Source organism: Labeo rohita, chromosome 10, assembly GCF_022985175.1.
Source record: "Labeo rohita strain BAU-BD-2019 chromosome 10, IGBB_LRoh.1.0, whole genome shotgun sequence".
In the NCBI taxonomy this organism is placed as follows: domain Eukaryota; kingdom Metazoa; phylum Chordata; class Actinopteri; order Cypriniformes; family Cyprinidae; genus Labeo; species Labeo rohita.
The window spans coordinates 18,008,697-18,033,013 of NC_066878.1; the positions used below are offsets into that span (position 1 = coordinate 18,008,697).

Genomic DNA, 24,317 nt, shown 5'->3' on the forward strand with positions numbered 1-24,317 from the left:
TAACATTAGTAACAACATGCCACTTGGGTCCTTTTTCTGTCATTTCTAGGGGTCCATCTTACCCCAAAGGTCTAATTTTATCATTTTACTTTAAAATAAAAACTATATATTTTACTCCACGAATCTAAAAACAATGGTCCACAGATCCCACATAAAATATAAATAACACTCTTTTCCAAGACAAAACTAGATCAATTAATGTTAAAACTCTTTCGACTGATTAAATCTAACAAGTGTTAATATTCAGATTAAATAACAATAAAAAACCTAGCATGCATAAAAAGTGTTTAGATTACATTTTTTCCATCTATGGTCAAAAGATAAATTTTTAACTTAATTTAGACAAACATCATTTAAAAACTGGCTTTCAGGATGGATCATTTAATGAAATAAGTGACTTATTTTGAAACACTCAACTGTATGTATTAAATGGCATTTCGCTATCACAGACTGCCCTCTGCTGGTGAAGTCTGCATTATTCTGACCTGCACAGTTCACCACACATGGTGTTTGGATGGTCCCATGAGCCGTTTCTACCGCTTTCACTCTCTTAACGCCCAAATCATCAACCTTAACCTGGATACCCGTCACTGGACAGTTCTCAATCACCTGTTATCAATAATAAATGTATCAGTATTGTTGATACACTCAGTCATAACTTAAACCAGACCACTGGCATACAATACAGTAATTCAACAGCATATATATATAGAATAATCCAAGCATTGAGTAAAGGCTATGGTGGCATACCGTTGCACCACGTGCAGTAGCTGCTCTGGAGAGGGTGGTACAGGTGCCCGCTGGGTCCATGGTGCCGTCTTTAGGGACATAGAGTGTGCCATAAAGATCTTTCACATTCATCAGAGGATACAGGTCCTTGGTCTCAGCTGGCGACAGGACGTATGACTCAATGCCGTACGCTTTACCCAGCTGAAATGCAAAATCTATGAGTATTTTACTTATTAGATTATCTTTAATCACTCACATTTTGTTCATCATGATAATTAAATTATAGATTTTCTAAGCAAGGCCAGAAAAAAGTGTCAATTAATTTACTGAAACCATTTGTTTTTGCAATTTGACTGCGTAGTCTTTTCTTGGCAAGATGTGTGGCCTAGAGTTTGTGCCATACCGACATAAGGCGTTTGTACTCGTCCAGTCGCTGCTTGTTGGAAGCAATGAACAGGCCTCCATTTTGGATCCAGCCCGTCTCAAGGCCAGTCTCCTCCTCCAACTCTGAGCTGATAACGTTGCGAGTATGAGCCAACAGCTCCACCTCTGTATCACTAGGTCTTAACTGCCACAAAAGTCCTGAGCAAAGGCAAAAAGACTGTACTATTCAAACACAGAAACAAAATTCAAAAGACAAGCTGTAGCTCACTTGTATTTGACAGACTGCTACGCCCAAGGATTTTGCATTAGCTATTATAAAACCAGCTTTATAAGCCTATTCATGGAGTAAACTCTTGAACTAGTCTGTACAAGTGAGGAATTAAATCTGCATAATCTGACTGCGCATAAATTGTATTTTCTACATTGTGCATATGCAACCAAGGTTAATTTTTAAAGCAAAACTGATGTGCTTCTGCCTATACTTTTTGCATTTTTTTGAGCAAAGAAAGAAACTTCACTGAAAAAAAGTCTTTAATCACAAAGTAATCAAATTGTAATACCTGCTGTGTGCCAAGTTGTGCCTGCAGTCAGTCTGTCCCTCTCCAGCAGAACCACATTGGTCATGCCCAGTTTACACAGGTGGTAGAGGGTCTGGCAACCCAGGCTTCCACCTCCAATCACCACAACATCTGCAGACCTCGGCAGGGGTTTGGTGGGTCCGCTAAGGCCATCCTCCTGTTTGAGGGTCTTCTCATATGGGACGCTCTTCTCTGTGGTGTGTGTCGACTGGGAGCTATAGCAGCGGGCGGTGGCACGGCAGAGGGGCGAGAGGGGCTGTCGGCATGCAATCACCCTCCATGCTGCTGTTCCCAAGAAGGCCATGGCCCCTGCAACAGTACAAGATCATAAACACACGCTTTTATTATGAAATTTTAATAGACTGGAAAGGAGACCCTCAGGGCTCTGTGCTGGGCCCTCTTTTAGTTCACATTTAATGTTTTTACTTTTTATTTATTTATATTCTATATCAGTGTTTGACATCAGACCATTAAAAAAAAAAAGGTTTTCCCTCTAAAATAAGTAACACGTATTATAATAAATACACCCTGATATAAGTTGCAATTTTACTTGGTTTATTAAAAATAAACATTTAAGTATTTCTTTATTTACTTATCTATTTATTCATTCATCTAATGCTAAATGTATAATTTCTCTTATTCTTTATGCTATTCTTAACCTTCAGTTGATCATAGTTCAGCGTATTCAGCATATGAGCCATTAAAAGTATATTTTTAATATATTTTCATCAATATAAAGCCCCAATGTTTAATTTTCTATTACACAATTATTTGTTTCCCAGTCACACTACTATATGTTGAAAAAGCCATATATTTTGTTCAAAAATTATGTTAATATCACATACAACCCTGATATTCAGCTGTTGTAAAGTTGCTCATTCTACTTTGCATTTAAGCATGAAAATGACCTCAAATATAAGTTATTTTTATAGTTTTGCCTTCAGTTAGATTGGGTTATCAAGACATTTGGGTGTGCACTTCAAAAATAATAAGTGTTTATTGTGATATAACTTGTTTTATTTGTGTCCGAAAAACCATTGTCAACTAAGTTACCCACTAAAAAACCCTCCCTCAAAGGAATGATTCCCATTTTCACATAATTTGCACAATATGATGATATATCCTCTAGAAGCACATGGGTGAAACACTAGAAGTGATGTTCTCTCTCTTTCCCCTAATATTAGTCAAACTAGCAAACCTGTGTCAGGAGTGAGTTATAAAATTGACTGTCAACAGTGTTAAATACATTTTAACAAAGACGATTTCACTAAAACGGATGTTTTTGTTTTTTTTATGAAAATGTATTTCTAAACATAATATGCTCATCATATGCTCAGTAGTTCTATGCTTCCATGTTGAGTATAGGCCCAAAACACTAAAAATGTCAACTAAGTTACCTGTCAACTGTGTTACCCAGTAAAGGTAACATGGTGGACAGTAGCAAACATAGATTATATTTTATGCACATATTCCTACAGATCACCTATAGCACTTTATACAGCATAGACTGTTTCAGACCAGCTATGTAAGGTCATGTTTGGTTTTTTGCAAACAGGAAAACTTTTTTCTTCACATTGTCAAATTCTAAACGTACCCCTAATTATAGAATGACCCATGTACTCACCATGTGAGTCAGCTTATGTTACTCTAATAAGAGTCTTAGTTGAGCTTCGTCATGTTTAATGTTTTAAATACAGAACATTCAGCCTTGTTACCCGCATTGTTCAACAAAACCAGTCACCTAGAAAAAATGACCAACTTTTCTTTGCAGAACATGATGCAAAATATATGCTGTGACATTTCTGCAATTCTCTGCGTATGCAATGCAACACGACGAGTGTCAACTTCTTTGACAACTAAATAAAGAATAACAACGTGCAAAACATCCAACATTTAAACACAATCCACGCGTTTTGTAAAACAGATGGCATACACTGAAAAAAAAAAAACATACAGTAAACAAGAACATAAAGCAATCAGCGTGTGAAGCAGGTTTAGTAGTTCAGATTTTATGTTTGTGTCGCTCACCTATATAAAAGTTACTGGAAGAGCGTAAGTCCTCTGTTAACTGCTTCTTTAAGAGTGTGAGACTGCTGTTAGTTGTGTTCAGTTCGTAAACAGAGCAACTGGTGCTCAAATATGGCTGTTTGCTGACTGAGCACGTAGACGAACACAGCTGTGCTGTATTGAACTTAAAGAACTGCGGATGCATGGAAGAGCCAAACAAACGGAGAGCTGGCAGAACCTGATTTTACCAAGTACGATATGTTCCTGGATCAACATCTTTGTTGACTCTGGAAGAACATTGTGATTGAAAAAACAGTTTATAGCTTTTGTTAAATTTAGGCGTACAATCAGTGGTTGTGCATCAGTGTCATCCCTCTATCATTTCCTCTGATTTTAGGGATTACTCATGGGTAAGGTTTGGTTTAGGTGTAGGGATGTGGTCAAGATAAAATTTGTGGATTAAAATGTTGTTGCAACAAAATATGTTGACCCAGGAACACATGTAACTCAGCAAACTCAGGACGTGCCGGAGAGCTACAACGTGTCTGACAAACTACAAATAGCGACCCATATTTGATTTGTCTTGTCGTACCTCATACGCTGGATTAAAGGATTTTTGAGAGGGTTCCTGCGTAGTCAGGTTTTGACAGTTCACAGTTTACATTTGCAAACCCTGCGTTGCAGTTTTTTCCATTTTGACTAAATATCGATGGGTCTCAGACAGGTACCGCAAGCGGATTGTTTAATAACAGCTTGACTGTTAGTCTATTTAAGTTGCATAGTCTTTAAAATCCTATTAAATATACTACATCAACATGAACATTTAAAAAAACACAACCCGACATAACTTTTTAACATTACTACATCAAACACTAAAAATATTTCAAGCGAACATAGTACAAAGTGCATTAAGTAACGTTACTGAGGAGTTTATGATTGGTTGTCTGTTGTTACAACAATTCGCCTGATTAATTAGGATTCGATATTACAAGTGTGAAACGTTCAAATTGAATTAAAAGTGGCCTTTCTTTGCATTTTCAGTCAGTTTAACTTCAAGAAAAGGAGGAGACTGTACATTCCAGAAATGCTGTCAAGGCAACTAGGTTTTGAGGCAGCCTGAGGGCTTTTCCTAAAGTTATAGAACAATGCATGCATTGCTTACCTGTCAGATGAATAAATCCACTAGGGAAAAAGAATAAAATACAATAAATGGTTATGGTGCAGACGTGTGCTGTTTAGTGCACACCGCGGTTTAAACGTTCTATTGCCTGCAGCTCAGATCCATTGGTTCCTAGCTGGCAAATAGACATGTTAACCCTAGTGTAAACTCTCCACCCACCAACTGCACATTTGTAGTAGTTTAAGTCTGACAGTGGAACCAATGGTGTGTTGTGGGAAGGAATAAAGAAATATTATTTAATAGTTTATTTTTTTTTATTATTATTATTTTAACATATAGAAAAACAATGCAGTATGTAAGCCTGGACCACAAAACCAGTCATCAATTTTCTTTTAAATTGAGATTTATACATCATCTAAAAGCTGAATAAATAAGCTTTCCATTGATGTATGGTTGTTAGGATAGGACATACTTGGCCAAGATAGAAGTATTTGAAAATCTGTAATCTGAGGGTGCAAAAAAAAAAATCAAAATACTGAGAAAATCGCCTTTAAAGTTGTCCAAATGAAGTTCTTAGCAATGCATATTAATAGTCAAAAATTAAGTTTTGATATAATTATGGTAGGAAATGTATGAAATATCTTCGTGGAACATGATCTTTACTTAATATCCTAATGATTTTTGTCATAAAAGAAGATAATTTTGACCCATGCAATGCATTTTTGGCTATTGCTACAAGTATACCTATGCTACCTAAGACTGGTTTTGTGGTCCAGGGTCACGTATGTATTTTATTTTCTGCATTGCATTTTATAGACTATAAACGTGTAAAAACATGAGGACATTCAGAAGTTTAGGAAAATTTTTAAATACACATTGATGAAACATTATTTTGAATATTTATATATGTGGGTTTATATAGATTTATACAGATTTTTTTTGTACATATCTGTAGGTTTATATGCTGAATGGGCATGTGGAGACTCAGCTGTCAGTTTTCCCTCAGAGCAAACCACAATTAGAGCAGAAAGCTTGATCTCAGACATCTGCTCTACTATTATAGGATTCTGAATGATCAGAGGCTTCGTTGCTAATGGAAAATATTGAGAACATAGATGAGCATTACAGGAGGAATATAATAGGATATAATTCCTAAAACTAGGTGGTGAAAGATCTAGATTGCAAACATACATTATAAAACAAAAAACATGAATAAACTGTAAAATTGGTGTCAGTAGTAATGCAAATAAGCGTGTGTATGGAATTTGATTCTTAATTTGATGAAAGATACATTTAGAAAAGTTACGTTTACTATAATTGGTTTTTGAGTGTTTTTTAATGTAATGTCTTACAATTTTACAGACAGAAACTCACTTTTGAGAGAGTCACTTTTGTTTAAGATAGAATAACAACAGTGTTTTCCAGATACGGTGAACTTTGACCATTATTGGTTGACCTATTTCTATATACAAGCCCAAATAACAACCTAGAGAGCTTGGAAACTGTTTCAGACATACACATGCACACACAAACCTTGCCTAAGACAACCAATCAGAGGAGGTTTAGAGAGCCCCACCCCCGATCAGCGCAATATGACAACACACGGATGAAGCAATGACTGAAGCATATCAGTGACAACTCCCACAATATTACTGTTCATTCATTCAGATCCTTTCGAACAGTTTATATTAAGGTAAAAGTTCATATAGTTTTTGGCCTACAGAGCACTAGAACATTGGTTAATACGGTGACAGATTGACTTGTATCAGATATTACACAGACAGAAGATCAAAAGCATCTGATTAGACATTTCAAACTGCTGTTTCAGTGCAATAATCATTGCAAAGCCATTGATTTTGTCATTTGAGAATGAACTGCTCAGATGTGAGTCCAGACACTGCCATTTTGCTGTTGTTATGAAACAGGGTTCCCTGGGGTCATGAGTGGAAATGCTTTTGGTTGAAGAATTTTAGACATCACTCTTATAGACGCTGAGCCTTTAAACTTACACCTGAACTGTGTCACATGACCCTTGCACTGATCAAACTAAATCATGCATCAATCTGCGGATTCAACACCTCAATATTGCGAGAGAAACAGAAGAGTAGGTTAACTCAGAGGAGGTGTAATGTTTGACTCAAGATTCTGTATCGGTAACAAGAGCTTCTATATCCTGCAAATGTTTTATTTTTAAAATAATTTATTTATTCACCTTTATTGTGGTATTGATTGTTTCCTGTCTGGTACTTGTTTGAAGGAACTGGTGTGGTGCTTGCCACATTTATGTGATTTACTCATCAGTCTTATTAAACTTTTGCAGCCAGGAATCGTGTTTCCTGGCATTTATATGCGCCTGATTTCAGTGCCGGGGAAATAAACAAAGCAGATTTACCTGTGAACATATTTGTAAATACAAAATAGGTTGGTCTAAACCCCAGTGATCACTTATATCAATATTATACATATGGTCATATCGTCCAGTCCAAAATCTTATATAGATTTGTCAGTGTTTATTTAAAAACACCCAGCAGAATTTAAGATGGCAAATATTTAATTGTCAATACTTGTCAATACAATGTTTTATAATATAAATATAGGGTATGATTTTTTTATTTATTTATTTATTTTTGTTCCTTTGAATTGCAGCGATCCATTTGCTTTCCTTTTCTGTAGCTTTCGGCAGCTTGTAAAAATATACCTCAGGTTTCTTGTCAAATCTCTTTGTACAGTTAAAGTTCCTTCTGTTTTTAGAGGTGTTTTGTGTGTTTATTCCAGGGATGCCAGGTTTTTACAACAAAACCCACCCAATTACTACTCAAAACTAGTCCAGTCACCTTTTGAGGGGGTCCAACATTAAAATTAAATACACGTTTTTTGTTAGGATTCCCCTGGCAAATATTTCAGGGGCTAAATATGACCTTGTTGGGGTCGCTCCAACCCGCAGACATGAAAAACAACCCGTGGCAACATTGTTAAAGTAGCCCAATTCCACAGGAAAACTGCAGACTTGGCAACACTGGTTCAGTCACAGTATTCATGCTGAAACCAATGCTGCCACTCAATGAGCGGCATGGTTGCCAGGTTTTCATAGCGAAACCCGCCCAATTGCTACTCAAAACTAGCCCAATGGTGTTTCAAGGGGGTCCCCTTGTAAAAATCGTTTTCCGGGTGGTTAAAAACACGTTTTTGGCCGGGTTGCCCTGGTACAATTCAAATTCCAGGGGTTAAATATAACGTTATTGGGGTCATTTCAACCTGCAGACATGGAAAACAACCCGCGGCAACAGTGTTAAAGTAGCCCAATTCCACAGGAAAACTGCGGACTTGGCAACACTGGTTCAGTCACAGTATTCATGCTGAAACCAATGCTGCCACTTAATGGGTGGCATGGTTGCCAGGTTTTCATAACGAAACCCGCCCAATTGCTACTCAAAACTAGCCCAATCGTGTTTCAAGGGGGTAAAAACACGTTTTTGGCCGGGTTGCCCTGTTACAATTCAAATTCCAGGGGCTAAATATAACGTTATTGGGGTCGTTTCAACCCGCAGACATGGAAAAACATTACATTAAAATAAAATGATAAGATCAAGCAACAAAACGAACTGTTTTGTTCAGCTAAAAATAGCTAGTCGCAGATGAGTCCAAAAGCAAGACGGAAAAATAAAGTGGATAGTTATTTTAGTACTTCCAACTTAACAAAAAAAGAGAAATGTTCCCTTTGACAGCTATCTGAAATAAGGTAAGTTTATAGTTTTATTTATTTGTTTTTATATTTTATTTCACTTAATGTTCACTTTATTTCAAGTAATGAATTTTTTATCGGTAGGTAATCAAAACAATCCCGTCTCATCACCTACATCTCTTATCTTTTTTTAAATGTACTTCTAAAAATCTTTTTGTGAATAAAAATGATCTGAAATTCGAAAAGGCCTAGTTAAACTCTCAAAACGGCCAAAATTGTTGCTTTTGTAATGTTGTACTCTACCCAACAGATGGCGATAGAACTGCAGCAGAACATAAAGAAGTCTTTATTTCCCCTGCTGAAACTGAAGTTAAATTACCTTCCAGAACTTGTCGGTAAATTAACTTAGGCTCATTATGTAACACGTTATTATTATATTTTAGACCTAACTAGTTACGGGTTTAATGCCTCTGTATTTTTTGTTCTCTGTTTGAGAGACAAGAGATTTTACTTTTATAAAGAACAGCCAAAATTCTTCACATTAGGAACTTCTTTTCTACTGATTGATTTAACTTACATATGTGAGGTAAAACAATTTCAAATACTGTTCCTCAAGTCTTTGTTTAAAGCATATGTGATTGACGTCCAACATTGTACTTTTTCAAAAACATCCAAATTTACCAAAACTGCCATGCATACTGATGTAATTTCATTTGGTCCTGCTGTTCAGTTTGGAGAGACACAGAAGGGAAAAAGACAGGGAAGAGAAATAAATTAGAACAAATGATTATGATGAGAACAGAGAAATTCCACATGAACAGCAAAAATGCACCAAAATACAAAGAACCACACACACCATTTCAAATACACACTAAGCTGTTTGTTCGATTGTCTGAGCATGATAGTCCTTACGGCAGCTGTTTAAACTTTTAATAAAATCTAGTAATAAAAAGTAATAATGCACCACTTCCATAAAAGCTATCAAATGTCCTTTTTTATATAGTTAATAAAGAAAAATAACCTAATAAAAATGCGAAATTTGATTAATCTGTACCAAAAGACTGACAAAAACCTTCTCCTGAAATATAGCCTATATTAAAAACTGTTTTCCTCTTAAAATAAGAGTCATCAGATCTATTGCACCCGATTACCATTATAGCTTCTTGTTTTCCATTAAAATTTTTTTTTTCTATTTTAATGTTGATTTTTCTCATTTTCTCTTTTTGAGTATCATAAATATCTTTTATTTTACTAATTATGTACATTTATCTTGTTAATGATATTTAGATATTTTTACTGGAAAACAAGAAAAACTTTAAAATTTATTTCTGGTGTAAAGTCAAAGTCTCTTCCTAAGGTTTGGTCCCAGGTCTCCCTCGTCTCGTCCACAGTTTTGAGGTCTCCGTAATGAGTGACGTTTGCCCTTATAAAGAGCTGCTCACTCTTTTTAACTCCTCCGCTTTTAGAAAATGGCCATTCATGCCATTCATGTGGGATTGGGACTGTACTTCACAACTCGTCCTTGTAGGTGGCGCTCTGCAGGCCGGCCGGTGGCTGATAACCCTTAAGAGTTTTATGGGAGCCCCTCCAGTCCGTGCGCACGTTGTCGTCGTCCCACAGCGTAGACGTCTCTGTGTCGCTCACCCACTCCGGGTCCCCGGCGTAATGGCAGGGCTGCACCAGAAGGGGGTGTGTGGAATATGCCATCAGATTCCGATTGGGAAAATGGGATTTGTAGTCCTCACTATTGAGAGAAAACACCAAAATAAAACAATCATTAGTGGCTTGAACTGTTACGATTACAGGCTTTAGAAAATAGGAAACAAATGTCTTCCTGTGATGCACCAGACTCCACAAAAATAATCTAAAAAAATATATAAAAATAAAATAAAGAATAATAGAATTTACTATACTATACTACAATATAGAAATAACATACAACACAATAAAAGAAATTATACTATATGAACGTGTGTATCTACAAATAATTTTATCCTATTTTAACATATATAAATATAGAATTTATGTAAATAAATCCCTAACCATACTTTTAAGCTATATAAATAATGCATATAAAATAAAATATTATGGAAATTATACTATATAATATTTAAAAAAAAATCCCTAACCATAAGTATATATATGCCCAACTATAAACAATATAAATAACAATGCAATAAGAAGAATAAGAAATAAATAAAATAACGTGCATGTGTACATTTTTTATCATATTCTAATTGTTTAAATATTTATTAATATATATATATATATATATATATATAGTTTATCCCAATTAAAAATATATCCATAATCATACTTTCAAGCAATATAATAAAATAAAAAATATATATTTTTAATATTATTTATACTAATATTTAAAAATCACTACCATGGGTGTAAACAATAATATAATTATAATATAATTATAATATAATATAATATAATATAATATAATATAATATAATATAATATAATATAATATAATATAATATAATATATTATGGAATATAAAATATTATGGAAATTATACTATATAATATATATTTAAAAAACCCTAATCCCTGTTTATATTATATTATATTATATTATATTTTAACTATAAGCAATATAAATAACAATACAATAAAAGAAGTAAAAAAAATCAAATAACAAATTATAGTATGATATGAGTGTGTACATTTTTTATGTGTTTGTTTAAATATTTATTAATATATACAAGTCTATAGTTTATTAAAAACAAATTCCTAATCATACTTTTAAGCAATATAAATAATGTACAAAATAAAATAATCAAAATTATAATATTTATAAAAAAAAACCTTAACACAGGTGTAAGCAATAGTATAATATAATATAATAATAGTAATAATATTTAATAATATAATACTATATGTACTTACACTATATCCATATTTTCTATATCTATAAATTATTTATCCTACTTTATTATAATTTTTAAATATTTGTTTATATATATGGCCACAATTTATTCAGATTAAAATGAACAATATAAACAACGTACATAAAATAAAACATTATAAAATATTATGAAAATTATACTATATATTACTTTAAAAAATCTCTAACCATAAGTGTAATATATATCTATAATATAATATAATATAAATACTATATGTATTTTCACCATTTCCATATTTTATACTAATATTAAAAAATCCTATCCCTATAATACCTACCTCCTATAATATATATATATTTCTGTGTCTATCTATAAATTCCTATTTTATCCCATATTTAAAAAGTCCTACAGATGTTTGCATTAAAACCTTTCAAAGGAAAGAGGTCAGCGCTTTCTATTTAATGTCTCTTTTGGATCCAGAATAAGATGGCGAATCACTTTAGGGCTCATGCTGCTCAACTTAAGCACAATAAATGAATAAAGTATCAATTACTTTCAGCAGAAGCCTGTATTGGTATTTCACGTACTGAGGGAAAGCGTGAGTACGGGGCCAGCTGGCAGAGGGCCCTCGGCTTTGTCAGACCTGGAAGGAGAGCAAAGCGGCAAATACCGGCTAAAGCAGCTACTAATTTTGCTGGAATGCGTAACGGGGAAGGCAGGGCAGGGTGTTTAAAGGGTTAGTCGTCAGCGGGGCAGCAGCAGCATGCCCGACTCTGCCTGGAGAGCCACGGATCGTTGGAAAGATTGAATAACGCGGAGAGAATGCTGCTCTGATCGCTCTCTGTGGGGATGAGAAGCTTCAGGCGGGACGTGCCAAGCAAAATGAATAAGAGTCAGAGATGGAGAGGAAACGGACAGGGGGAAAATGGATGGCATCACAGCACACACACAACTATTTGCGCTGAGGAATCAAAACTAATGCCATCTCAGGATCTGGGTTTCTTTCTTGGCTTGAGTGTCGAATCTCTGTCTATAAAAATCAAATGACCTGTACAATACATAGTGAAGAAACTACATAGAGAGGTTTTAAAATAAAACAGTCTCTGAACCAAAGCACAATTTGTGGTGAGCTATTTCAGTCAGTCCTACTTTCAGAAAATATGACGTACTCGTATAATATAATCAAAGAGAAAAAGTCAGTACGCATGTCTTTATGGTGAGAATGCATACTTTGTCAACTAAAATTAGCAACATCACTCTTCTAACCACGAAAGTCATTAACATTTAAAGGAATAGCTCACCCAAAAATAAAAATGTACTTAATCTCAGGCCATCTAAGATGTAGATGAGTTTGTTTCTTTATCAGAACAGATTTGAAGAAATTTAGCATTATGTCACTTGCTCACCAGTGGGTGCCGTCAGAATGAGAGTCCAAACAACTGATAAAAACATCACAATAATCCACACCACTCCAGTCCATCAGTTAACATATTGTGAAGTGAAAAGCTGTGTGTTTGTAAGAAACATTTTTAACTTCAAACTATTGTTTCTGATTAAACAAAAATCCCTGCTTTCGCCAGTGAAAAAAAATCATCCTCTGTTGTCCTCTCACATCAAAATCCACAACATATTTGTTTGGAACTGTTTTTTTTGCAACTGTGTTTGATCTGTGCATATTTCTCTCCTAACTCAGACAAGATGACTTTTTCACTGGAGAAAGGAATAATATGTATATATTTTTATTTAACCAGAAGCAAAATGCTTTAATAATGGATTGGTTTCTTACAAACACGCAGCTTTTGGCTTCAGAAGATGTTAAATGATACACTGCAGTGGTGTGGATTACTTGCGGACTATTGTGATGTTTTTATTAGCTGTTTGGACTCTCATTTTGACGGCACCCATTCACAGCAGAGGATCCATTGGTGAGCAAGTGATGTAATGCTACATATCTCCAAATCTGTTCCCATGAAGAAACAAACTCATCTACATCTTGGATGGCCCGAGTGTGAGTATATTTTCATTGTGGGTTAACTAAATTTAAAATATGTTTAGGCTCTGAAGACTTAGAGCACGTTACTCACTTGGGGTGCTTGTCATACATGATGGGTAGAAATTCATCCACAGGAAGCATCTTGGATATCGGTTCTGCGTTAAGGAGCTTCTGAGCTCCTTGAAGAGAGATGGCGTAAGACAGCGTCCAGTAGGAGTAATCAGCGTACACCAGATTCCTCACATTCTCCACTGCAACTTCCTCTTCAAGGTTCACCTTCTTCCTGCCCAGGTATCTGCAACAGATCACCACAACAGTTAAAGACACCTGATGGCGGTGCTACATATATGATGAGTTTTACAGTTGGATTACACTTGCAAAATTTAAAAAAAAAAATTTTAATTCTTGATGTGGATATGGTAAATTTATGCTATAAAATCGTAAAAACAAAACTTAAGTGTTCTTTATAACTGCAGCGAAAGCAATATTCTTATTCTGGTTTCTTCTAGTTACCACATCAACTGTGTGACAGACAGGTGTCACTTACATGATGTCCCAGTCCAGCTCCACCTGCTCCACTTCCTCCATCAGCCGCATCAGACGACGTTTAAAGTTGGCTTGGAAACGCACGTCATCCTCAAAGATCAGCGCCTTGTCTAGCTGCATGTCTACCATCTATGATAGAACGGCAAATCATTTTGACAAGCTAAAAACACAACATATTTTATATAACATTATTTTAAAATACACTACTGTCAGTATGAACAAAAAATCTTTTATTCAGAAAGGATGCATTATATTGATCATAGAGGTGAGGTCAAAAGTGTACATATACCTTGCAGAATCTTCAAAATATTAATTATTTTACCTAAATAAGAGGTATATATAAAATGCATGTTATTTTTATTTAGTACTGACCTGAATAAGATGAATTTATAAAAATGACCCTATTCAAAAGTTTACATACACTTGATTCTTTATAATGTGTTGTTACCTGAATGATCCACAGCTGTGTGTTTTTTTTTTTTTTTTTTTTTAGTTATAGTTGTTCATGAGTCACTTGCTTGTCCTGAACAGTTAAACTGCCTGCTGTTCTTCACAAAAATCCTTCAGGTCCCACAAATTCAGTTTTTCTGCATTTTTGTGTATTTGAACCCTTTCCAACAATGACTGTATGATTTTGAGATCCATCTTTTCACACTGAGGACAACTGAGGGACTCACATGCAACTATGGGGTGGGGTTGAAAACTTTTGAACCAAATGAAAATGTGTGCATTTTTCTTATTTTGCCTAAATATATATATTCTTTCATTTAGTACTGACCTTCAGAAGCTACAGAAAATACTTACATGTTTTCCAGAATACAAAATGAGTTACATTTACCCTGATCTTTAAATTCAAAAAGTTTTCACTCCCCATCTCTTAATGCAAGGCATCAGTGAGCATTTGAACTTCCGTAATAGTTGCATGTGAGTCCCTCAGTTGTCCTCAGTGTGAAAAGATGGATCTCAAAATCATACAGTCATTGTTGGAAAGGATTCAAATACACAAAAATGAATTTGTGGGACCTGAAGGATTTTTCTGAAGAACAGCAGGCAGTTTAACTGTTCAGGACAAACAAAGGACTCATGAACAACTATCACTAAACAAACAAAACAAAACAAACAAAAAAAAAAAAAACATCTGTGGATCATTCAGGTAACAACCCAGTATTAAGAATCAAGTGTATGTAAACTTTTCAATGGGGTCATTTTAAAATATTAAATTATTAGTATATTAATATATTATCTCGTGAACTATATGTAAGCATCTTTTATGTGAAATATCTTATTCAGGTCAGTACTAAATAAAAAAATAACATGCATTTTGTATGATCCCTCTTATTCTGGTAAAATAATTAACATTTTGCAGATTCTCCAAGGTGTATGCAATCTTTTGACTGCAAATTATCTTCTTTTGAAGTTTCTATTCATTAAAGAATCCTAAAAACATATATTTTTAAGGCTTCCACAAAAATATGAAGCATCACGACTGTTTTCAACATTGATATTGATAAGAAATGTTTCTTAAGCAGCAAATCAGCATATTAGAATGAATTCTGAAGGGTCATGTGACACTGAAGACTGGAGTAATGATCCTGCAAATTCAGCTTTGCATCACAGGTATCTGTATTTAAGTTACCTCAAATATTTAGGTATCTAAATTACATTTTAAAATATAGTCAAATAGTTAACAGTTATTTTACATTGTAATAATATTTCACAATATTACTGCTTTTACAGTAATTTTGCTAAAATAAATTCAGCCTTGATGTGCATAAAAGACTATATGAGACATTAAAAATCCTTGTGACTGCCAGCCTGTAGTGTACATAACACATATTAAAAATAAATAAATAATAATATGCATTTTTATATTGTATATCTTAGCTATATTAATAGAGGCAACTCATGATACAAAAAGTACAAAATAATGTTACATCAACGCTAAAATAATACATTATTAATCAAAAGTTAATATTAGTTAATATTGTTTAAATGATCTGAGATAACATTAACTAACAATGAACAGCTGTATTTTGAATAAAGGAGAAGTCCACTTCCAGAACAACAGTTCACAGATAATTTACTCACCCCCTTGTCATCCAAGATGTTCATGTCTTTCTGTCTTCAGTCGTGAATAAATTATGGTTTTTGAGGAAAGCATTTCAGGATTTTTTCTTCATATAATGGACTTAAATGGTGCCCCTGATTTTGAACTTCCGAAATGTGGTTTAAATGCAGCTTCAAAGGACTCTAAACGATCCCAGCCGAGGAAGAAGGGTCTTATCTAGTGAAACGATCAGTCATTTTTTTCGGAAAATAAAAGTTTGTATACTTTTTAAGCACAAAAGCTTGTGTAGCACAGGTTCTGGGATGCACGTCCACGACACTACGTACTATTGAATCACGTCGAAAGGTCATGCGGAACTTAGGTGGAACTACAGACCCAGTGTTTACAAAGCGAACACGCAAAGACTAAGGAAGTGCAAGTAAGTCAAACACTGTATTCGATTCTGAAGTTGTAGAAGAAAATGAGATGGAGTTTTTCGCCATACTCTACTTTTTTGAGCCGGAATAAACAGACGATGAAAGACGTGACTCGTAGTATCATGGACGCACATCCGAGAGACTGTGCTACACGAGCTTTTGTGCTTAAAAAGTATTCGATCGTTTCGCTAAATAAGACCCTTCTTCCTCCGCTGGGATAATTTAGAGCCCTTTGAAGCTGCATTTAAACTACATTTTGGAAGTTCAAACTCGGGGCACCATACCTGTCCACTATATGGAGCAAAATTCTGAAATGTTTTCCTCAAAAACCATAATTTCTTTACGACTGAAGACAGAAAGACATGAACATCTTGGATGACAAGGGGGTGAGTAAATTATTTATAAATTGTTGTTCTGGAAGTGGACTTCTCCTTTAAGAAACATTCATAAAAATAATAAATACTGTAACAAATATATTGCTCAATATTAGTTATGGTTAATGAATGCTTTAACCAACATTAAAGGGATAGTTCACCCAAAAATGAAAATTACCCCATGAATTATCACCCTCAAGCCATCCAAGGTATATATGACTTTCTTCTTTCAGACAAATACAAATGGAGTTTTATTAAAACATGTTCTGGCTCTTCCAAGCTTTATAATGGCAGTGAATGGCTGTTCCAGCGGATGATGTAGGCGGGTGTGGTGAAGAATGCAGAATCACAGAGAAGAGCCCAAAACAAAACACCACTCACGAATTAGAAGTACAAAATGAGGATTTGTAAAGAAAAATGTCGGAGGATTTTGATATAAGCCAAGAGGACACTGGTTTTCCTTTGCTGTAAACAAAACTTAACTCTCACAAGTTATTCTTACCAGAGGTTACACTACACCTACATTCTGCGTCATCCACTGGAACGCCACTCTCTTATAAACGTGTGTACGACAGTTAGCAGTAAGCTGTAGCTTGAGGGTGAGTAAATCATGCTGTAATTTTCATTTTTTCTGTGAACTATCCCTTTAACTAATAGAACCTTATTGTAAAGTAGTTTTAGGGGCCACTGACCTCTTTCCAGATGTAGTAGTGGCTCAGGAAGCAGCCCACCTCTCCCTTGGTCAGTGTGCGGCCAGAGAAAGGGTCATAGTAACCAGGTAAGAGATCGACACCTAGAATCTTAACCTCGCTGCTGTTCAGAGCTCTGCATGCACACACCATTAAAAAAACAAAATGATTGCTCTTGTCACGATCTGTAAATACAAAGAAAGAATGTATAAATATTCCTCTTATGAGTAAATGTCCACACTTACGCTCCATCAATAGCGTCCACAACTTTAGCATCAATCTCTAGCTCGTACAGCGACCATAACATCCTGTCTCTGCGGTCTTGACGTCTGCGCAGGTTTATCAAGTAGATCTGAGGAGAACAAACACACATGCTAAATGTTGTAGTTCAAAACAATGGTACAAAACAGAGTATGCACTCAACTTTACCTCATCAAAGCCCATGAGATCAGACTGTTTGGGAGGAACGTGGACATGGCGAGACAAGTACATTGGTGGCCCATGGACTATGGGAGAAATTACTTCAGTTAGGACACAAATCCTTGATAATGATTCTGTTTAGGAAGCTAATCACTAATTAGCACAAGATTAGTGTAATCTTCACAGACAGTGGGGTACAAAAGTCCACAATGAACATCACAAAAGACGCTCTTTGGGACATTTTACGCTACATGAGCTCATAACTATGGAAGCTAGTTTAGAGTAATCATCTAAAGGTTATTGTTACCTTCTAAAAAAAACTAAACGTCAGTGTTACTCACTCAGAGATTCCAGGTATAGGTGGATGAAATTGATTCGATCATCCTCCACGGTTTGATGAGGTTTTGCGGGGACGTTCAGATACCCATAACGCACCTTGTTGCACAGATACATCTGCACCTCTGTTTCAAAGAGTGAATCAGATAAACAATGTCAGAAATGTTACTTACTCCATCTGTTTCCAAAGCTATCTGACTGTCAATCCTAAAAAATGTTAGAGTCAGTTGGACACAGGGAAGAATTTTTCCCTCAATCCCTCCAAAATAGATCCAAATGTTAAACTCATCATACTGCATAAGATAAATGAGATACGCTGGAGTCGTCCAGAAGGGGGCGACATACCTGATATTCGGCAGGAGAAGGCAAAAACGATGATGTCGTCAAAGGGCCAGGAATAGTCTTTGTGAGGAGGGTGAAAGGACACTTTCTTGGTGCCTGCTTTGCGCAGGTCCAACAGAATAGTGGAGTGGACCATGGGCATAGGATAGCAGCCCAGCCTTTGACGCTGCTTTGTGGGGAAGTACTCAGCAGTACGACGATAATAACCCTGAGAAAAAGAAAAAACTGAACAACACAGCTAAAGGACAAAGAGTTTGAACAAACAGACCTTAAACAGACCTATAATGAACTGTTATTCTCAAAACGGATGTACTTAAACTGAACTGAGGAACTGTTTTGTCACGTAATTTACTCATGCAAATGAACCCATTTAAAAATGAATCACAGATTCAAGTTTTCAGGCAGAAGTTCCAACATTTTATGTCTTTCTGTAGCAAAATACAGGATTCCCACACCTTGGTTAACTCCAAATTTAAGGACCTTTCAAAGACTTTCCAAGTCCAATACCCTCAAATTTAAGGACTTACATTTCAAGTTACATCGTGTTACCTTGTAAGATACATTGTTACAGTTTTCAAGTATCAAACGCAACTATGCAAAAAAAGCTCTTTTTTTTGGGCCATATGACAGATCTGATATTCTATTTTGTTGTATTTCTGGTTTGCATAAAACTGAAGAATATTCCGTACATCCTATACTGTATTCTAAAATAATCTGATATTAACTTTTGTGTGGATTTTATTGAAAAGAGCTTAGGCTCATGTAACGTTAAGTTAACGCAACGCATGAATGCGCTTAATTAACGTAAATCAAGCAAACTAGTATGCACAGGCCACAAAGTGTTGGCGAAATAACACATTAGCAGACTCAAGGGAATAATATGGACTTTTTTCCAGAAAACTTATTGCACAAAATAAATTCAAGCCTTTCAAAAACCTGTATCTATGTATGTTTATTTTCAAAAACTTTCCAGGGCCTTGAAATTTTTTTTTTAGATTCACAAACTTTCAAGGATTTCAGGGACCCGTAGAGACCCTGAAAATATTTAGTGACATATTTAGTGAATGCTGTAATATAGGTAAATAATTAGGTAAAACATTTAAATAACTGCTAAAATAAATGTTTCTTTTTACACAGTACAGTTGTCAGAGTCATATAAGATTTTTTTTAATGAAAACTCTCTTATGCTTTCCAAAGGCTGCATTTATTTGATGAAAAATACAGTAAAATCTGTAATAATGTGAAATTTTATTGTAATTCAAAATAACTGTTTTCTGTTTGGATATATTATAAAACGTAATTTATTTCTGAGATGCAAAGCTGAATTTTCAGCATCATTACTTATTATTGACGCATGATCCTTAGATTTTCATTCTACTATGCTATTATAATTTTTTTTTTTTCTGTCCTTTAATTAACAGAGAGCTCAAAAGAACAGCATTCATTTGAAATAGAAATCTTTTCTAAGACTATAAATGGCTGACATTTCTGATCTCATTTCTGAAGCATTTTTATTGAATAAAAGTATACATTTGTCTAAAAAAACCTCATAGTAACCCCAAAATTTTGGACGATGGTATCTCACACACACACATACACACACACACACGTTTGTTTTTGTGAATTGTGGGGACTTTCCATAGACTTCTATAGTTTTTATACTGACAAAATTATATTTTCTATCCCTTAACCCAACCCTAACCCTAAACCTACCCCTTACAGAAAACATGTTTGCATCGTTACACTTTCAGATAAACATCATTTACTATTTTTAATCATTTTTTTACGGTCCCCACAATGTCAAAAATTTCAGGTTTTACTATCCTTGTGGGGACATTTGGTCCCCACAATGTAGCAAGAACAAGTACACACACAATCAAGTTAAATGACCAGTATTCTATAAATTCAAAAGATACACTTTGAATTAGTTTCTCCAGTGCTGTTAATATTACACAGCAACAGTGGATGCAGATGGCCACTTTACTGATGTGGCATATTGCAAGGTGAAATGTCAGCTGTAAGTTATTGCATTTTAAGAACATACACATATATACACACTCATACACACTTCCAAGCTGGAAATGCATTGCATTATACCTGTGGAGTGATACCACACCAGTAGTTGGAGTACGCTGACTGTGAGTCCAGCATGGGGGCGATGACTGACTTATTCTCCGCCATCAGGAGGTGCAGTGTGTCCGGGTTAGTCAGGATGTTGTCTGTGTCTGAATACTGCAGATGAGGAAATAAACACAAAGAATGACATTGGATAACACAATCCTGGTGATGGAATTTAATAGTCATGATATTTGGCAAATATAAAACATACTGACATGATATAAGCAAAAATAATTTCAGTGCATTCCGGCACAATTCGCATTTCTGATCCCAAGAAGATTTGAACCTTCCACAAATTTTGACCTGGTTATATTTTTTAATATTCCTGTTACAGATATAGAGGTGTTTATGCTCTAATTGGGTCATACCAGAATGTAGTCAGCCCAACGTTTCTTGGCAAAGTTCAGCGCTGCCTGTTTGAGCTTCATAACATACTCATAGCGGCCGTTAGTCCAGTGCTTGGGCCCCAGCTCGCCTACATAGGACCTGTGCGGATAATACAAATTAATTCAGGCTTCAGTGGTAGTACCAAAATTTGAGAAACTTTTAACAAGACAAAGTATCTGGCATATGTTCATGCTGTGTGATGATCATCTCACGTGGGTTTATCTAAAGGTCTCCACTCCACATAGTGATATTGTGTTTGCATGACGGTGAGCCATTCTCGCAGGATTTCTGTCGTGTTGTCAATGTTGTGGTCTGTTGCTGCCCTACAGGAAACAATAAGCAGAGAGGAATTAAATAGCAATATTAGTGTCATTAAACTGCATTCATCTGAACACATACGAAGCCAATCAAAATATGTTTTTGCCCATACTTTATGATACAATGCACATACATTGCAGACCTCCATAAGAATATATGTGAAAATCTATGTGCAATTATTTGTTTGCTATAAAGTCATGTGGTGCAACCACCATTCATAAATATACAGGTAAAACAACAGGAAGTGATATCACAGAGAAGACCATTACTTTGACCTTTTTAATGACAAGGCAAAGTTAGTAACATAAAATGTCAAGTGGTGCAACTCCCCCTCCCAAAAATATGTGACCCTGGACCACAAAACCAGTCTTAAGTCGCTGGGGTATATTTGTAGCAATAGCCAAAAATACGTTGTATGGGTCAAAATTATTGATTTTTCTTTTATGTCAAAAATCATTAGGATATTAATTAAAGATCATGTTTCATGAAGATTTTTTTTGTAAAATTCCTACTGTAAATATATAAACACTTATTTAGTAATATGAATTAGTAAGAGCTTCATTTGGACAACTTTAAAGGTGATTTTCTCAATATTTTGATTTTCTTGCACCCTCAGATTCCATATATTCAAATAGTTGTATCTCGGCCAAATATTGTCTTATCCTAACAAACCATACATCAGTGGAAAGCTTTTTTTTTTTTTAAAAATTGATCCTTATGACTGGTTTTGTGGTCCTGGGTCACATATAATGATATTTATGATTTTTTTAATTAATGATGTTTGTGAAAATACTTTGTATCTTTAAAAAATTTATCTAAAACGTTTTGAAAAATATTTATTATAATGTGTGCACTGATTCATTGAAGGTATACAGAAAACATGGTATTTCTTGATAGTTACACCACATGACATTTTAAGTCAAATTTAAACTTTAAAAGATTTTTATTTATTTCTTCTGTTTCTTCTTTCTTTTTTTTAACTTGGACACTCTTATTTGTCATTGACCTAAATACTGAGTAATACAAATTAAGTACAAGAACCAACATGTCATAACTCATTTTTCTTTTTGCAATGTAGCATTATACTCCTCATGTCCATTTTAATAACCAAATTCATCATTTAACACTACTTTAACCGTTAAATCATGCACTGTTTAGTTTATTTTCTAAACAGTATGTGCTAGAAATCAAATAATTGGAACAAATAAAGAACGTACATCCCGAACGTTATTATTAGTTGGGGGAAGGGGGTCTGTTTTTGGGGGAAAGCCTGAAAAAGTCAAGGGGAGGAGGTGATTTAATGCAAATAAGATTGACCTTTTGACATCTACAGATAGTAAGAAAGATCATCAACAAGCTTAAACGATAAAGGAGGAAGTCACCTACCAGATAGAGATGCGCTCTTTGGGATAGTTTAGTCTTTCGAGAGCTCCGAGGTAGTATGGTAAAGAATGAGCAGCGTTCCGAGCGATTATAGCTATAACGACCGTGGGTGGCTGCATCTTTGACTCTTCAGTATAATTTTCCTCTGAAAAGTAACATTGTGCTACCGCAAGAATGGTCCAAACACTTATAGTCCAAGATAACATGGTTGGATTTCGGTGGTCCGCTGCGTCGTTGCACAAACAGTCCCATCCGCGTCAGCAGATGAAGGAAAGAGGGCTCTTCCCTAAACTTCACACTCCCCCTCAAAATCTCCGTTCCCCCCGGAGGAGCCAACGTGTTCTGTTAGCTGGGTTTGAGTTACAACTTCCGTGTGAGGATTTGTTCTCCGAACTGTTACATTTGTAAATGTTCAGTGTAACATTACATTCGCTGTAGTTAAGAATGTTTCACCGCAACACATCGACGTTCTGTTCTAAAGCCCAACTGTTACATTTTAGAATGTTAATGTTGCGTTAACGTTTCGCAACAATGTTTCACTAGCCAAAATGTGTCAAGGCAAGATGTTTGACGTTCGTTTGTGGTTTTTCATCACGGTTAGCAACAGTGACTGACTTTGGTTTTTTGGAAACCGAAAAAGAGTTTGAACCACTGCCATTTTAGCGATTTTTTCTATCGAACTAAATCACTGACATTATATTGATGAGTCTTTACGGTGATTTTTTTGTTTAATCCGAATTCCTAGAGCATAGCATTATTAATTCCTTAAACGTTTTTCAATTATATTGTGTGTGAAAGAACAAAATTAACAAGTTTGAGAAAGTGTAATCAACAGAAACCACATAATCAGTGTGTCAACATAAATCTGCTATCGAATTTTAACAAGCTAATACACTTAAAACAAAACATATATTATGTTACATTATAACTGCTTAGATGGAAAATGTTCATATTTTACAAAACAATCACAAAGTTCTAGCTGCTTCTTTCATTAAAAGTTTGCCTACTGTGAACGACCACAAGAGGGACTTGTTGAGCTTGTTTCACGAATGAGCCAGCTGGCATTTTATTATGACGTGTCTCCATTGGTTTGACACTAGAAGAGATATTTGTTCTTATTATTTGATAGATAGATAGAATCAAACAGTTTGGACAACCTACTGATGCCATGACACAAAACTTGTACAAATATTTCACAGGTTTGTAATATAACAGACGCTGCTGTGCTTTAACTCAACTTAAGCACTTAAAAATTCTCTCTATTGATTCCATATTTTACTGGTTGTTTATCTGCATTGGAATGATAAATTGATCAGTGGCCATCCACACTACTGAGTTCTTGTCTTCCTGAATGCTGAGACGCTCCTCACAGAGAGATCCAGTGAAAGCGAGAAGCTCGATGAGGAGATGCTGTGGAAGAGCAAAACCTTAGAGGGTGTAATCAGAAAAGAAAACAGCCTACAAAGAACAAAGAGATAAAGGCGCTGAGAGAGTAAACGGAATACGGCTGACGTCCAGCTAAACTGATTTCAGAGGCTTTCAAGTGGCCCTGCTATCATTGGCCAGT

General features: G+C 35.2%; 2 protein-coding genes across 3 annotated transcripts in view; both read right to left on the reverse strand.

Moving 5' to 3' along the window:
- The window catches only part of sardh (sarcosine dehydrogenase), an 80,086-nt gene extending 75,063 nt beyond the window's left edge, over positions 1-5,023 (reverse strand). The window contains exons 1-5 of one of the 2 annotated variants that reach the window (XM_051120891.1): positions 4,861-5,023; positions 1,674-2,000; positions 1,133-1,311; positions 751-930; positions 486-609 (exon numbers count right to left, since the gene is read on the reverse strand). In XM_051120891.1, the coding sequence (XP_050976848.1) occupies positions 486-609; positions 751-930; positions 1,133-1,311; positions 1,674-1,995 (805 nt within the window). In that variant the 5' untranslated portion in view covers positions 1,996-2,000; positions 4,861-5,023. Of the gene's footprint in view, positions 1-485; positions 610-750; positions 931-1,132; positions 1,312-1,673; positions 2,001-3,719; positions 3,839-4,860 lie in introns of those variants that run through there. The other variant, XM_051120892.1, reaches the window with a different exon arrangement.
- Positions 5,024-9,207: 4,184 nt separating this feature from the next.
- On the reverse strand, positions 9,208-23,303 carry cercam (cerebral endothelial cell adhesion molecule). Its single transcript, XM_051121598.1, has 12 exons — positions 22,754-23,303; positions 21,262-21,372; positions 21,031-21,148; positions 20,642-20,776; positions 18,548-18,752; positions 18,208-18,327; positions 17,876-17,952; positions 17,692-17,798; positions 17,450-17,582; positions 13,901-14,028; positions 13,445-13,648; positions 9,208-10,244 (listed from the first exon to the last, which is right to left on the reverse strand). The coding sequence occupies exons 1-12, from the start codon at positions 22,954-22,956 to the stop codon at positions 10,010-10,012; spliced, it is 1,776 nt and encodes a 591-aa protein (XP_050977555.1). The 5' UTR covers positions 22,957-23,303; the 3' UTR covers positions 9,208-10,009.
- Positions 23,304-24,317: the final 1,014 nt, after the last annotated feature.